Here is a 16,370-nt window from a genome sequence, read left to right as displayed (position 1 = left end):
CTGAGTCTTACCTCCCGTTCCTTAGCCATTTAACCATGGAATGTGCTTCATATCAGGCTTCTCAAGCTAGACCCCCTGCTCTTCCGGATTTTCTTCTTTCCCCCGGTTCTTTGCCTTTCCTAGTGTGCAATACAAATCTGGACAGTATTTTCATGGGGGTTGGGCATCAAAAACTGTCGGGATTCTGGGTCCAGGCTGCCAAAAAGAAATTTTTTACCTGGACCTGATCTGTGGCACATGCACTAGCAGGCCATGGAAACAATGGCAGGGTGTCATGTGATCAGGCTGAACACTGTGCTTAGTGGAAGGAAGGCAGATTTTCCTGTTTGGCCCACTGGGGAAAAGTGTGCCGGTGAAACTCCTGGGAGTATCATCTTTACATGTGGACTCTGTATGCTTGCTCACTGCCTGCAGCTCACAGGGGGGGTTGCTGTTGTTTGGTCCTTAACTGTAGTCCACACAGGTGTGGATCCCAAGGAGAGGAGAGCAGCTCCCCAGCCCATCCTGTGGCACCCAGAATCCGACCCAACTTGAAGGATTAAGTCTTGCTTTAGAATGAATTCAATAAACCAAAAAATTACATCTCTATACCTAAAGGTACAACGCACAAAGTCGGTATAGGTCAACACACTAATAATGCGGTGTATAAATATCATTAAACCATTATCTCACTTAGTCACTTAGGTATTACAGATATATTGAAAAGAATGAATTTCTAAATGTATACTGATATGTACTTCACTTTGTTTTGACAAGCAGTGGGGTCCCTCAGGGATCTGTGTTGGGACCGGTGCTTTTCAACCTGTTCATCAATGACCTGGAGTTGGGGTTAAACAGTGAAGTAGCCAAGTTTGCAGATGACACCAAATTATTTAGGATGGTTAAAACAAAATCAGACTGTGAAGAGCTCCAGAAGGATCTCTACACACTGGAAGAATGGGCATTAAAATGGCAAATGAGATTCAATGTGAGCAAGTGTAAAGTGATGCATATTGGGGCAAATCCCAACTTCACATGTACACTGATGGGATCTGTGCTGGCAGCGACAGACCAAGAAAAGGATCTGGGGTGGTAGTGGATAGCTGAATGAAGATGTCAACCCAGTGTGCAGCTGCTGTAAAAAAGGCAAATTCCATGCTGGCCATAATTAAGACGAGGAATAGAGAATAAAACTGCTGATATCATACTGCCCTTGTACAAATCTGTGGTGACACCACACTTGGAATACTGTGTACAGTTCTGGTCACCGCACCTAAAAAAGGATATTACAGAGCTTGAGAAGGTGCAGAAAAGATCAACCAAAATGATTAGGGGACTAGAGCAACTGTCCTATGGGGAACAGTTAAGACGCTTGGGGCTGTTTAGCTTGGAAAGAAGGCGGCTAAGGGGAGACATGATAGAGGTCTATAAAATTATGCATGGTTTGGAGAGAGTGGACAGGGAGAAGTTTTTCTCCCTCTCCCATAATACTAGAACACGAGGTCATCTGTTGAAGCTGGAGGGTGAGAGATTCAAAACAGATAAAAGGAAGTATTTTTTCACACAATGCATAGTTAAATTGTGGAACTCCCTTCCCCAGGATGTGGTGATGGCTGCCAACTTGGAAGGCTTTAAGAGGGGAGTAGACATATTCATGGAGGAAAGGGGTATTCATGGCTATTAGTTAAAATGGATACTAGTCATGCTGCATACCTATTCTCTCCAGGATCAGAGGAGCATTCCTATTATATTGGGTGCTTTGGAACACAGGCAGGATAATGCTGCTGCAGTCGTCTTGTTTGTGGGCTTCCTAGAGGACCCTGGTTGGCCACTGTGTGAACAGACTGCTGGACTTGATGGGCCTTGGTCTGATCCAGTAGGGCCTTTCTTATGTTCTTATGTTCTTAAGCTCACCAATGGCACACTGAAGAAGGCTGATTTTGAAAAACAGTGGAATATCTAGATTGCCATTATGTGCTTTTGCTTAACATTTATGTGTGAAGCTGGAATCAGGCTTATGTGAAGGATCTGCAGGAGCTTGTGAATTGCTGTGAAGTCGTTAGGAAGTGAACTTGCAAACAGTATGCTTTAAGGAAGAAGTGCTTCTTCGGACTTTTTGCATATGTATTTGTCAATTTCTTTCGATTTTCACCAACTATATATGTTTATAATTGACTATGTAAGATAAATAGTTTAATGATATTTATACACAGCATTATTAGTGTGTTGACCTATACTGACTTTGTGCATTAGAATGAATCCATACTTGCTTGTGAAAGTATTTTGAGCCCCTCCCCACTCTCAGTGTGCCTGTGTGAAAGTCATGGATGCTGCTTGAAGCCTGCTGGTATCCAGTTTCTGTTGACAGGGGCCCCCCTCGCTTCCTTTACTCCCCAAGCCGAGCTGGCTGTGTGCTTTGGATGAGGAAATTGCCCGCCAGTCCTTTCCTTTCTGCAGGTGTGGGATTTCAGGGCTGAAAGATCTCTTAAAGAAAAATGAACAAACATTGGGAATGCAAACTGGAATTGAGATCCAGAAATTGTTGCTTTATTTAAAGATGAATTACTGAACTGGTTAGGCTAACTATGATGGGGAGAAAGAGGAAAGCGGGAGATTTGCAATCCCCTCCCCCCCCACCCCATAGTGGAATACACTTGAGACAGGCATCTGAGACATTCTAGCCGCTCCTGTCCACAGGACGTTATTGGTTAGTATCCAGGTGAAAAACTGGTCGAAGTGGCATTTCAGACTGGCCAATTAATGACAGTGGAGGAAGAGCCCTGAAATGATGATTCGGCCACTTCCTTCGGCACCTGTAGTGGATGCCTGTCTGTCTGTGGGGCCAGCAGCTCCTGTGAGAGTCTGCAGGAGGAAGATCCGGACTGTCCATCAGTCCCCCTGCCTCAAGGCAAAACTATATGTTACCTTGTCCCTGTGGCTGACCACATGGCAAACATCACCACATAGTCTGGCCCTTGGAGCCACTGGATTGCTTCACAGACAGCAGAAAGCTCTGTCTTCCTGCACTGGCCTACCTGTGCTTAGCTCACCTCCGCTGTGGATCCACACACCCCTCAGTGTAGTTTGCTTGCCCAGAATTCTTTCCCAGTCTCTCATCTGTCTCCACTGACTTCTCTGCCCTCGATCTTCCTTGTCCCTTGGGCCTGACTCTGCTCGCCTGTGCTCACCTGGCCAGTCAGTGTGTGGAACCTGTTTCTTGTCTCTCCGGTTTGATCGATCGAGACCCCCCATTTCCCCTTTTCCTTTGAGTGGTTTCTTGGCCTACATCCTTCTTTGTCCCATGGACCATCCCTCAGCCCTCTCTCCTTGCATTGTTTCCCCAGGACAACTGTGAGCGGGTGGAACACATGCTGAGCCTTTGGGTGTACGAGGCCCGGGACTTGGCTGCCAGGAAGCACTACTTCTGTGAGCTGCACCTGGACAGGGCCCTGTATGCTCGCACCACCACCAAGCAAACCAGCCCCACCGGAGCTGTCTTCTGGGGCGAGCACTTTGACCTGAGGTCTCTGCCGCCGGCTCTGGAGCTGCAAGTCTGCCTGGTGCAGGAGGAGGATGGGCAGAGGCACAAGGGCAGCACCATCGCCAGCGTGGCCCTTCCCCTCAGTGACCTAGCTGCCGTGCGCCAGCCGCTGGAGAAATGGTACCCCATGGGCAGGGGCAAGCCCAGCCCGCCCGCACTCCGCCTTCGAGGACGCTACTGCAGCATCCACGTTCTGCCCATAGTGCAATACAAGGAGTTTGCCGAGTATCTCACCTTCCACTATCGGGAGCTGTGTGCTGTGCTGGAGCACTCCCTCAGTGCCAGGGACAAGGAGGAGCTGGCGGGGGCCCTGGTGCGCATTCTGCAGAGCACCGGCAAAGCCAAGGTACCTCTTTGTTTACAAAGGTTGAGGCGGAGGACAAAGGCCTGGGGTGCGGCAGCTGACAGATTTTGGCAGATTTAGTCCAAAAGTAGAAGCAGAGCAGCTTAGAAGTGCAGACTGGGGGAAGGACGTCCTCTAGCAAAACCCTGTTAATGGGGCGGGAGGAAATAACGAGGCAGGGCCGCGGTGGGCCGGCCCGCTAACCTTTTCCTCTCCGGCACTGCAGGCCTTTCTCATTGATTTGGGCATCGCAGAACTAGATCGTTTTGATGAACGGGAAGCGCTGATCTTCCGCGAGAACACGCTCGCCACCAAGGCCATCGACGAATACATGAAGGTGTTGGGAGGGCCGTACCTGCTGGCCACACTGAGTAAGCAGGGCGGGGGCCTGGCTGGCGGGGGGAGGCTGCCCTGGGGCTGTGGGGAAAACCCCCCCTCTCCCCAAATCCTTTCAGGCTGGTGCCGCAAAGGCACTTTGCCACACAACACAAACACAGGAGATCTGTGGAGCTTTCTGCAACTGGAACTAGGGGGAGGGCTAAAGAAAGGATCCTTAAGAGAGGTTTTATGGCTGCAGGAGTCAGAGCTCCAGAGCATCTTCACCGTCTGTCCATCCAACTTCCAAAGCTCCGGGTGGGTTATGGGTGCACAGCTCAGTTAACCAAGTACAAAGACTATAATCCCTTTCCAACAGTGTGTGTGTGTGTTTTAATAAAACCTGCCACCCTTTACCCATCCCCACCCTCACCAGTGAAACACAGATGTTTCCCTTGAAGAGACATTCTAGTTTTCCATGGGGGCACTTCCTGTGATTGGTTGTGATTTCTCTGCTTCTGCATGAGTGTGCCTGCATAAGAAACAAGTGACCACAGGTGGTTTGCAAACACCCATCAGCCAAGGAAGTGAATTCTGTAGCTGAGGGCCTCATCTGAGTCCACAGTGCCAGAAGGTGCTGCTGAAATGTCTGAAATACCCATAGAGGCTGTTGGAGCTGGTTGGTGGAGAAGCTGCTGGGCCACTGGGACAGAAGTGAAGCACATATCCTGGGTGGGGAATGTCCTGTGTCCATCCATCTCTCAGCATCTCCAGTTTAAAAAGACAAATAAGCCACATAAGCCATTGGTCTTTGTTTATTTGTTTATATCCCGCCTTCCCCGGCCAATGCTTATTACTAAAGACTGGGAGGCTCACAGGAAAATCTGGTGGTGGCCTGTTCCAGTAGATCCTCCGTTGAGTTGGAAACTTTATTGGCCTCACCCAGAATGGCCGTTCTTTTCAGAAGTGGATGTTGCGGTCCAGGGGTGTCTCGGACACGTCTGCAGCCTTCGCTGTAGCCCAGCTGGATCTGAAGAGTGTGGGTTTTATTGCAGGTGATGTTGTGGCCCACTTGTACTCTTTGAAGAATAGCTGTGAGGTGGACCCCAGCAGGTGCGCCCTCAGTGAGCTGCCAGACAACTGCAGCAACCTGCAGCGCATCTGTGAAGAGGTCTTCCAGAGGATTGACCGGTCCAGCCAGTGAGTGCTTGAGGGGCCACGAGGGGAACTTGGGGTGTTCCTTTGTGGCTTTCTTTGTACGGGGGTGGGGGGAGGTGCGTGCTTGTCATTTGCAGACTCATAGGCCAGGAAGGTACGATCTAGGAGCCAAGAGCCACTCTGGGGGGCCCAGGCCCCCTCTGGCCCCTCATTCCAGCCAGGCTGAATCCCAAGTCACATGAAAACAAATCCCATTGGCTCATAATCATCTATTTCTGTATGCACTGTTGTACTTCTTTTATTCCAGTAATCACACTTCTATCCCACTGTTCCTCCAGTGTCCTTGACCCCTTGTTTTTCCCCCACAACAACCTTGTAAAGCTGAAAAAGTGACTGTTTCAAGGTCCCACTTTCCCTTCCCTTCTCCGTGAAGAGGCCACTTAGTCTGGAGTAAGAGGCCTGCATCGTGCCGTTTGACTTCTCAGAGGCCCTGGAGCTCCATCCTCCTCCGGGTCCTTCTTGGGGGCTCTTCTGGCCCCTCACGCAAGCAGCCTGCAGCAGCCCCCTGCCCGCCCGCCCCCAATGCTCCATTCAGCGGAGGTTTCTTTGCAGCACTGGGGCTCAGCGTTTCCAGGGAGGAGCCACGGAATGCCTTTCGAGAGTTGGCAAAGGGCCGTTCCTTCAGCTCCCCTTCCTCTGATATCAAAGGGGGGTGGGGATTCCAGGGAGGCTGGGAAGTCCTGAGACCAGTCACTGATCCCAGAATTGAGGGTGCACCATGTAAGTTCACAGGGGTCCCTCCTTGGCTCCGAAATCTTTCCGTATCAGGCTATGCTTGCATCCAGCCCATTCTGAATCACTCTGCAGAGCCACTCACACCTTTCTCCTTCCTTGCAGTTCTTTTCCAGCAGAGCTTAATGAGGTGTTCACAGCCTGGCAGGAGGAATGCGAGGTGCGGGGCAAGCCTGGCATTGGCCAGCGGCTCATCGCGGCCTCCCTCTTCCTACGCTTCCTGTGCCCCGCCATCATGTCGCCCAGCCTCTTCGGCCTCACTCAGGAATACCCAGACGATGCTGCTTCCCGCACCCTCATTCTGGTGGCCAAAGTTATGCAGAACCTGGCAAACTTCACCATGTAAGTAATGCGGCTGCCAGCCTGTGTCCAGGACAGGGCTTGGAAATGGCTTGGGGTGCACACCCAGACTGGTCTCCCAGTCAGGTGTGTTTTCAGGAAATTGATAACTGTGCAATCTGGATAGGGTTCGGTGATGGGTTTTGTGCCTGCATAGAACAGGATCTCGGAAACGTCTCGAGCCATAAAAAAGGCATGGAAATCCACCTCCCCCCCCCGCCCACCCCAGCGAGCCACCATGCCTCGGCTGGAGAGCAGTTATAATAGCAGGAGATCGCCAGCTAGTACCTGGAGGTTGGCAACCCTAGAAGAAAGCCAATGTCATGTTCTAAGTCTTCACTGATGCTTCATCAGACAGTCAAATGTGTGTGGCTAAAGAAAGACCCTTCCTCCTGTCCCCTCTTTCACACCTGGTGCAAATCTGGCAGGGTTCTCTCTGAGACAGACAGTTAAAAAGCCCTGCTTTATTCTACCATGACTTTTACTGCCAGACTCCTAACCTGCTGAATGCTACTTCTGCTCCTCATTTGTCTTGGTCCGTGTTCACCTGTTAAGTTTTGAAGATATCTTTTAACTGTTTCCATTTTTTTACATGATCTGCTTTGAGAAGGTATTTGTGGAGAAGTGGCATAGAAATCTCACAATTCAATAAATCCTTAACTGCCTTAACCCCTTCTTCGAGCAGCAGCTCTGCCCAAAACCGTGACAGCATGGCATTCTGTTTCCTGCAGGTTTGGGGAGAAGGAGGCCTACATGAGCTTCATGAATGAATTCCTGGAGCGCAACTCGGATGCCATGATGGCATTCTTCAATCGGGTCTCAAGTCCTGGCAACACCATCCCCTTTACAGACTACGGGGACTCCATTGACCTCGCCCTGGAGTTGTCCATCCTTCATTCCCTCCTCTGCAACATTTTCTCCAGCCTAGATGAGGTATTTCTCTCGGGGCGTGGTATCCCCCCCACCTGATGGGCTGGCCTGCCAGAGACCCTATAATCTCCTGGAACCATTCAGGGCTAGGGTGTAAAACAGACGCCAGGATGACCCAGCTAGGGGAGGGGCCATGGCTCAGTGGTAGAGCATCTGCTTGGCATGCGGAAGGTCCCAGGTTCAATCCCCAGTTAATGGGACTAGGTAAGTAGGTGATGGGAAAGACCTCAGCCTGAGACCCAGGAGAGCTGTTGCCGGTCTGAGTAGACAATACTGTCTACTCAGTCAGACAATACTGACTTTGATGGACCCAGGAGGGTCTGATTCAGTATAAGGCAGCTTCATGTGTTCATATGTTCAGCACCATGATGCTCCCATGAGGGTGACAGCGTCTTCACAAAGCTGCCTGCTGATTGGCCAGTGACAGCACCACTACATTAGTGACGGTGCAGTCTCAGCAGGGATGTAAAATTTCTAGAAATGTTGAATCCATTGTGGAGGGGGGAGGGGGGGAGACTTCTTTTTTTAGAAAAACTGAAATATATGCAATACTTTCCTACCTAACTAAAACGTATATTGCTCTATAAAAATTTATGTTAGCACAAAGTTATGGAATTTGGAAGTATAAATGCCTTATTGTACAAGCAAAACTGCACCTATACCCTGCACCTATACCCAATACTTGAGAGAAAACTGCAAACTGCTGTTCTTGCTGCTACTTTAGCACATTTATCTTAATTTTTGCCAGCTGAGAAATAGGAAAGATTAAAGTTTCTCATTATCTAATGCTGTAGATTGTCACACATAATAATCTTCAGGCTAAACATTTTGAGTTAGCAAATCCTTGGCTTTAAAGAGTATTTCACTCATTCCAAAAGAATAACAATGTTTCATAGGGATTTTTTCAGGGCCCCACCAAATTCCCAGAATTTCTATCAGAAAACTGAACGAACTTCCTCAGAATATCATGGGCCTTCATGTGCCTACATCAATTTTTTTTTCCTGGGAGTTTTTGTATTGAGGGAGGGGTAAAGGCCGATTTGGTTCAGATTTTTGGAAGTTAAAATTTTGGACTTGTTTTCCAGTGTATCTCCAATAAGGCTTAAAAATGATCAGAGCAAGATGGGGAATGGGATTTGCAGGAAGGGGTAGGAATGTATCCAGACATACCCTTAAAAATCTGTGAATGACAATGGTCAGAATTGCTGAGAAGCATGTGACCTCCTGCTCTCCAAGGCTGGACTTGGTGGGAAGGAGAGCAAACTACCCCCGCCAGCCTGGCCCCGCCAAGCCGTCCCGTCCCCCCAGCCCTTCTTGATGTGGACACATGTCTGCTCTGTTGCCTCTAAGCGGACCCAGGAGAGACTGGAGCCCCTGCCCACCATTCTGCACGCCATTGAGAAGGGAACGCCGGTGCCCGTGTGTGTTCGGCTTGGCCCCAGCACGGACCAAAGGTATTGGATTGCCTTCATGATACTGGCCAGGGTTTGGGGGAGGGCTACCCCAAGCCGGTGAGGACGGTCACTCCCCGGGGACAGGAGAGCAAGAAGGAGGGAAAAGCTCCACGGGTGGGTTTGGGTCATGCTCCAGCACCTGCCTGACCCCCATATTTGGCACCAGGAGGGGATTTTAAAATATTTCTTCTGAAGAATGTTTCTGTGCTGCCTCTTCGGAGTCCCACTTGAGGCAGCTGACCATTAAAAGCCGCAGGATAAAAACACCCGCCCTGAGAGAATCGGCAGCAGCAGCCTAGAAGCTGCCTGTAACACAGAGGCGGGGCCGTTAGGAAGCTGGCGAGTTAAGACCCCTGAGTAAGAGCCTGGGCAAAAAGGGCGTGTTTTAGCCTGGTGCCGAAAGGTAAGGCAAGCAGGTGCCCAGCAAGCCTTGAGAGGGAGGGTGTGTTCCGAAGGCCACCCCAGGTGTCCCGGGCCACCTCTGCAGGTGGGGGCCCAGGGCTTGAGCGGCCGATCTTAACGGGTGGTGGGCAGACTAAGGGAGGAAGCGGTCCTTCAGGCACCCTAATGGGATTAGTTCCCAACACTAATTCATTCCTTTCCTTGCCACTTGGGTGGTGGATGTGGGCTGAGGTAGTGGTGGTAAGGAACTGGGCGGGGGGCGTGCATAAGAAGCCCAGGCCTCCACACCCCCTGGCCAAAAATAACCTCTCCCTCTGAAATACCTCATTTTAAAATAAAGGACACTTGGTATATAATGCAAAATCTGCACACACGTTATTTGCATAATTTGAATGTATAGCTGAGAACTTTTTCAAGAGATAGGGAGAACTTCCTCTGACTCTGGAGGCCCTGTTCAGATGAACACTCAGCCCTAAAGTTTAGAATCACAGAATCATAGGGTTGGAAGGTACCACCAGGGTCATCTAGTCCAACCCCCCGCACAATGCCAGCTTGTTCAGAATAAATGGGTCAGTTCCTGTCTCTAGGGCCAACTACTTTATAGGGTTGTTGTGATGATCAAATGGAGGCAGGAAAGACTATAAACTCCACCCTGAACTCCATGGAGGAAGTGAGGGATGCAAGTATACTGGATGGAAGCAGCATTCTGCAGCGTTCCACCGCCCCCATGAGCATGAGAGAGCTGGGCCTCCTCCTCCTCCTCTTCTCCCTTTGGGTGGGATAGCGTCCAGCTGGAGCGGCACGCCAGCTGCAGCAATGGGGCTCATGCCGCATGCTCCTTTGGGGTCGTGCCTCTTCTCCCCGAGGCCCACCTGACTCCCCTGTTCTGTGTTTCAGAGGGACAGAAAACCAGAAGCCGGGATTTGTTCCGCCTCGGGAACTGGGCAAACCCAACCCTCTGATCAAGAGCCACTCCATGAGCAACATCCAGAAGGTCCAAGGCAAGGAGGAGCTGCTGGCCCCTTTGCCCCGAGCCAAGGCGAGCAAAGTGCAGCGCACCCAGAGCGTCCCCACCCAGAGCAAGGCTGCCCGGCACGCCCGCAAGCAAGGCAGCGTGGAGCACAGGGCCAAGGGCCGGGATGGTGGCCCCTGGCCTGGCACTTCCCACCCCTGTGGCGGCAGCAGCCAGGCCTCCCGGGTAAGCTGGCCTCCCGGCAGAGCTCCCCAACCCTCCACGCAGCCTGCTCCGTTCCCAGCTGCCGTCAGCTCTGCAGGTCCCTGGGCATGGCGTAAAGGACCACGGGAGGGGGGAAGATGCATAGTGAGGACGCTGAGATGGCACCTTGGCTCTCCTTCGTAGCCCTCAGCACTGCATGCTTAGGAAGTTGATAAAATCAGCTGAATGGGAGGAGACAACCCCCTCCCTCCCCCACTTATTTGTCAAGCCCCCCCAGAGCTTCCTGGCAGTGTCCCCCTTTATCTCTCAGTGACAAAAGAAGCAGGAATACAAACAAGATTATTTCAATGGAATTCAGCTTTCGTACGTGGGGATAGATAGATAGATAGATAGATAGATAGATAGATAGATAGATAGATAGATAGATAGATAGATAGATAATTATTTTGATTGCAAAATCTGAACTTTCTGGTCACAGAATCTAGGATTTTTAAATTAAAAATTACAGGGTCTAAGAGTCAGGGAACTCCAGCAAGTACTCCCATGAAACCCAGAGAGAGAAAAAAGAGGCCCGTGAAAGAGAGAGAGAGAGAGAGGAAAGACTTGTACACCAGAGAGCCCCCAACCCTCCAGTTCCCCAAGGTGCCCTCTCTCTCAAGGCTAGTCCTTCAAAACCAGCTCCAGGGGCTCAGGGAGGGCCCCACACAGCACTCTGCTGAGCTCCCAGGAAAGGCTTAGTGAGGGGGGTGGGGGGCTCTCAGGCCTGCCCCAGTTTGTGGGTCTGGTTGTGTGATGGGAGCTGGGCTAGACTCGGGGTCTGTCGCATCTCTCTCGCTTCTGTGCTCCAAGGGCCCCCTCAGAACCTACCTGATAACCTTGCCTGTGCTGTAGGAGCATTCAAGGGGACCCCTGACTGGATCCCTGCCCCGGAAGCCCACGGTTCCCTGGCTGCGACACTCAGAAGAGGAGGCGGCGGCAACACAAGGCGGCTTTTTTGTGGCGCAGCCCCTGGAACAGGTAGTGGAGTGCCAAGCTTTCTCACTTTCTTGTGTATGTGCTGACATTCACCCATGCGCACACCTCTTGAAAGAGACAACCAGGGGAGTGTGCGCACAGTGCATGCTTGCCTTGGTGAGTGTGTGGGTGTGTCCAGCTTCCAGATAGGATTGCCAGTTGTCTAATGGATGAAGCACAAACAGTTACCTCTCTCTGGCTCGAAGACTTTCTCATGGAGGCATCCGTGAGAATTGAGCAGCCCTGAGAGTCCTCCTGCTGTGTGGCTTCTGCATGGCTCTCGCTCTCCTGCTCCAGCCAGGGCAGCGGGCGGCCCGAGATTTTCCTGCCTCTCTGCCCCTCGCCCTGCCCATCGGCAACGTGTTGGGGAGATCCTCTTGCTGCAGAGCCCAGGCCGGTCTAACGGATGCCCTTGCGTACCCCACAGTACAGGAGGCAGGTGGAAGAGATACAGAGGGAGCTGACCTCAGCCAAGGAGAAGCAGCGGCTTTGTGAGGAGCACATGGGGAGGCTGACTGCCCAGAACCTAAGGCTCGTGGAAGAGCAGGCCAGGATCCAGGAGCAAGGAGAGACACTCTGCAAGAGGCTGGAAGACACGGAGAGCTTCTTTGCACAGCTCAATAGCAGGTAAAAAAGCCCAGGAGCCCCCAAGAACCACAGGGAGCCCTTCGGTGGCCAGAAGCTGCGGGCTCTAGGGGTGTGGCATTCAGTCAAGGCGAACCAGAAAAAATGGCGGTTTAATCTGTAGCCGGCAATCCTGGTCCCAAAAAATTTCAGCTTTCCCCCAGAATCATTTCAGGATTGCTGGCTGTAGCAGTAGAAAGGGAAGAAACCCCTATCAAAAGGAAGAAAAAGAGCTTTGCCACATTATTCGCCTGGAGTTCCACATGGCTTTAAAGTTTAAACCGCCTCCTTCAGTTCCATTGTAGCCTATGGGAAACCTTTCCGGGGCTCTGGGCTGTTTTTTTTTTTTTTAAGGTAGAGGCACCAAATTTTCAGCATGGCTGCTGGTGACCCTCCTTAGAAGACCCCTCAAGTTTGGTAAAGATTGGGTTGGGGTCCAATTTTATGGGACCCCATTTTCCTCCATTGTTTCCAATGGAAGATGGATAGGGGCACCCTCTTTAGGGGCCATAAAATTGGACCCCCTGACCCAATCTTTACCATACTTGAGGGGTCTTCTAAGGAGGGTCACCAGCAGCTATGCTGCAAATTTGGTGCCTCAGTCTTAAAAAACAGGTGTCCCCCAGAGCCCCAGAAAAAATTCCCATAGGCTGTAATGGAGCTGTTTTTTGGGGGGGGGGATTCCCCCCAAAAAACCCACACCAATGTGGGAATTCGCCAATTTTCGGGAATCCCAAATGGTTTTGGCTCCAATACACACACGTCCAAATTTTTCCAGATTTTTTTTTTTTTGCACATCCCTAAGTGTCTTGCTTGCGTGTGCGTTAAGTGCCGTCAAGTTGCTTCCGATTCATGGCGACCCTATGAATGAAAGTCCTCCAAAGTGTCTGCTTAGCGTTTTTCAAAACAAGCCCTGCCTCTGGCCCCCCACCCCCGCCTTATTGACGTCAGCAGATAAGGCCGAGGACATCACCAAGGACCAGAGCAGAGCAGGCCCCAAGGAAGGAGCTGTGCGGATACCACCACCGTGGGCCAAGGGAAAGGAGCACAGGTCATCTGAAGGGACATTTCTCTTGGGACGTGGTCTCCAGCTCCCTCCAGTCTGATCTGTTCTGCCAGGGAGACCCTAAAACCCTGCTGTGGACATTGGCTGGACTACTGGAATGTCTGTCTTGCACTGGAGCATAGGCAGGCCAGGATGGAAGAGGGCAGGTGAACACGGACAGGTATACATTAGGCTGAGGAAAGAAAGAAGAGGGTAAGGAGGGAGAGAAGAAAAGGAACTTGCCATTGTAACGATGCTCCGCTCTCTGAAATGTAACATGATAGGTGGCGAAAAGAGGTGTGCGCACCACAGTGAAGGATTTCCTGCTTTGGGCACCAAACGATCCTGGGATTTAGAGAAGACGTACACAGAGAATACGTGGGGGCAAGGCTGTGCAGCCGTAGCTTCATCAGATTACACAGAACCATTGAGTTGAAAGGGGCCAGACAGGCCCAGGTCTAGTCCAACCCCCCCCCCCCCCGCTCAATGCAGGATCCGCCTGAAGCATCCCTGACAGGTGTTGGTCCAACCGCTGCTTGAAGACAGCCAGGGAGGGGGAGCCATAGAGAGAGAGAGTGTTGCATTTTTACCTGGCACTCCCCTTAGGGAACTCAGGGTAGCATAGCTGATGGCTCCTTCATTTTATCCTTCAGTCTGAGAGTGGCCCATGTTCATGGGAGTGGGGCGGAGCCTGAGCCTGGGTCTCCCTGTTGCTTGTCCAGCACTCTACCCACCGCACGGCACTGTTTCGTGAGCTGGCAGGGGTCGTTGCAGACCTTGCCGAGCCATTGTTGAGGGCCAGCAGGATGGATCTCCTCCAGACTTAGGGAAGCCGTCTGCTCGCCGTCTCAGAGCACAGCCAGTGCTCTGTAGGACCCCCCACCCTCCAGAGTGAGCCTCCAATGGAGCCCCCCGCCCTTTGGGATACGCAAATGTACTGTGTGTGGGTGGCTGAGCCAGTTCACACACACACCCCAGGAAGGGCAGAGCCCAAATTGTAGCAGGACTCTTAAAGGGGGCAGGTGAGTGGCCGGGGCTGTCAGGCAGTTGGTGTGTCTTTAACATGCACCCCTTTCAGTTATCTCCTTTTTGCTTGGGCAAAGGTGGGCGGGGGCTGCCCTAGGCAGACCAGTGAGCCCTTGGCGGGAGGTGGAGGGGTGGAGTTGAATTCCCTGCTGGCTCCTCTTCTGTTGCAGGCTGTCAGCTGTGGAGGGCGGCTGGAAGAAGGACCAGGAGAAGCTGCGAGGCACGGAAGAGAGGGCCAAAGACCTGGTAAGAGCCGTCTGGGTCTGTAGGTCAGCCGGGGAGGTCAAGAAGAGGAGAAACGGAGAGATACTCCAGAGCGTCACCAGCAGAGGTTCAGGGATAGCAGAGTGGAGCATATAGAACCAGAGAGAATTTCTGGACACGTGGAAGTCACAAGGGAGGAAACACTGGTTCAGAAAACAGAAATATATGCAATATTTATGTTCATATTGGTTTAAAATATACTTACTATTTTAAGAATATAAAACATAGTCGCAGCTGCATCCACATAGCAGTGGGGGGTATGAAAATGTGTCTGTGGGAAAGCTGTGGCAGCAAGCAGCATGGGAATGGGTGGCAACAGTGTCCCCCCCCTCCTATTCCCAGACCACATGCAGGTACAAAGGTGATTTTGCTGCCCCCCCAGACCCCAAACCCCTCCCCCTTTCACCTCACTTTCCCTTTCCCTGTTGAACTGTCCTGTAATGCTACATCGTGCGTTGGCAGGAAAAGAGGGGAAGAATGCCCTCTAAAGGCTAAAATGAGGGGAAGGCTCTTCCCCCCTGATCCCTGTGGTGATTTTGGGGGAGAATCCAGGGGGAGGCTCTGCCTGCCCCCCCTTCCTGCCTGGACTTCCTGGGGCCACGCAGAGTGACATCCCCAGGTGGTGGGAGCAGCAGCAGCAGCCCCAGCTATACTGTTTAATGTTTATGACATTTAAAAGTTGTACTAAAATAATAATATTAATGTGTGTGTATCTTCCAAGGGTTAGAGAATGAAACTGCCAGCTGCTGCATTTCCTTTTCCGAAGTATGTTTCAGTTTGTGTTGGCTGGACAAATAGGAGGAAAGTTAAGAGTCTGGGTGAGGTGGGGGGGGGGACACTCAGATACCTCCTGCTGCTTTGGGTTGGTTCTATTCAACCTACGCTTGCATGTGGATAAATCAGCCCCGCCACTGGCAATTTCTGTCCTTCTCCGTCTCCCGCAGGAGCACCGCTTGTCCCGAATGGAGAAGGACCATGACCAGCTTCTCCATGCTGTCAGCCAGATGTTGGGATATCAAGGAAAGCAACCAAATTCACTGCAGCGACCTCTCTCAGGGCCAGTGTGGGTGAACAGGACTGCAAATGGGAATGAGACCTAACACAGGTGACTTTGCTTCCCAAAACCAAGGCAAGCTACAACGCTCTCTTCCCAGTCAGAAAAGCGAGGGCTCTTCCCGAGGAGGAGATTGCCGTGGACTGGCGCCATCCCTTCCTCAGCTCTCGGGGGGGGGAGGGTACTCCGAAGCAAACAGCTCTAGTGGGACATCTCTTGGCAATCTGGCCAGTAACTCTGCCACGTCCGCCTGCATCGCACGCTCCTGACCTTGTTTCTAGCTCTACGTGACCAAAGCGGCTGCCCCCCACCTCTGCCTCAAACTGCACCCCCCTCTTTGCTGAGTAGCAGAGCCCAGACTGACCCTTCAGATGTCAGAGTATTCTTGGTATTCTGCTTTGAGAAAATCACTTCTTCCCATTTCTCAGATTCTTTCCCTTGAATCTAAGACTTCAGGTTACAAAAATGTTTTTTAAATAAACTAATAAACAAGCGCTTGCTTCTGAGACCTCGCCCTCCATTTGTGCTGCCCTGGCAACATCTCAGGCTGAAAGCCTGGTGTGCTGTTGGCCATTTCAACTCATTGTGGCCGCCTTTCTCTTCCATAGGGAGCAGCATTTTGGAGAACTGAGGACAAGGGGAAAGGCTACATGTAGGGCCAACGATTGGGAGAATCAGTGTCTCAAGACCCAGTATTTTCACTCCTTGTACAAGCAGCATGCACTACCCAAACTCTAACCAATTGGTACATCCCTAATGGTCTGAAGGGGGCCAAGAAAGGACAGCCGGGGTGGGCTGACCACAGTCCAGCTTCTCTCCAGGCAGCGCCCCATGCGGCAGGGGCCTAGCAGGTCCCAGCAGCTCTGTCACTGAGGCCAGGCCCAACCCCGTGGGAGACCAACTCCAGGTGCTC

General features: G+C 51.6%; 1 protein-coding gene across 1 annotated transcript in view; it reads left to right on the top strand.

Moving 5' to 3' along the window:
- The window catches only part of RASAL3 (RAS protein activator like 3), a 29,315-nt gene extending 13,812 nt beyond the window's left edge, over positions 1-15,503 (top strand). Inside the window, exons 8-18 of the mRNA XM_056850791.1 lie at positions 3,324-3,866; positions 4,090-4,234; positions 5,234-5,378; positions 6,234-6,470; positions 7,199-7,400; positions 8,748-8,851; positions 10,151-10,451; positions 11,322-11,447; positions 11,872-12,071; positions 14,310-14,385; positions 15,348-15,503. Coding sequence (XP_056706769.1) covers positions 3,324-3,866; positions 4,090-4,234; positions 5,234-5,378; positions 6,234-6,470; positions 7,199-7,400; positions 8,748-8,851; positions 10,151-10,451; positions 11,322-11,447; positions 11,872-12,071; positions 14,310-14,385; positions 15,348-15,503 — 2,235 coding nt within the window. The remainder of the gene's footprint in view (positions 1-3,323; positions 3,867-4,089; positions 4,235-5,233; positions 5,379-6,233; positions 6,471-7,198; positions 7,401-8,747; positions 8,852-10,150; positions 10,452-11,321; positions 11,448-11,871; positions 12,072-14,309; positions 14,386-15,347) is intronic.
- The last annotated feature ends 867 nt before the right edge of the window (positions 15,504-16,370 follow it).

This window comes from Euleptes europaea, chromosome 1, assembly GCF_029931775.1.
Source record: "Euleptes europaea isolate rEulEur1 chromosome 1, rEulEur1.hap1, whole genome shotgun sequence".
Classification (NCBI taxonomy): Eukaryota; Metazoa; Chordata; class Lepidosauria; order Squamata; family Sphaerodactylidae; genus Euleptes; species Euleptes europaea.
Note: the sequence above shows the minus strand (reverse complement) of the source record. Positions and strands in the feature narration are given on the sequence as shown.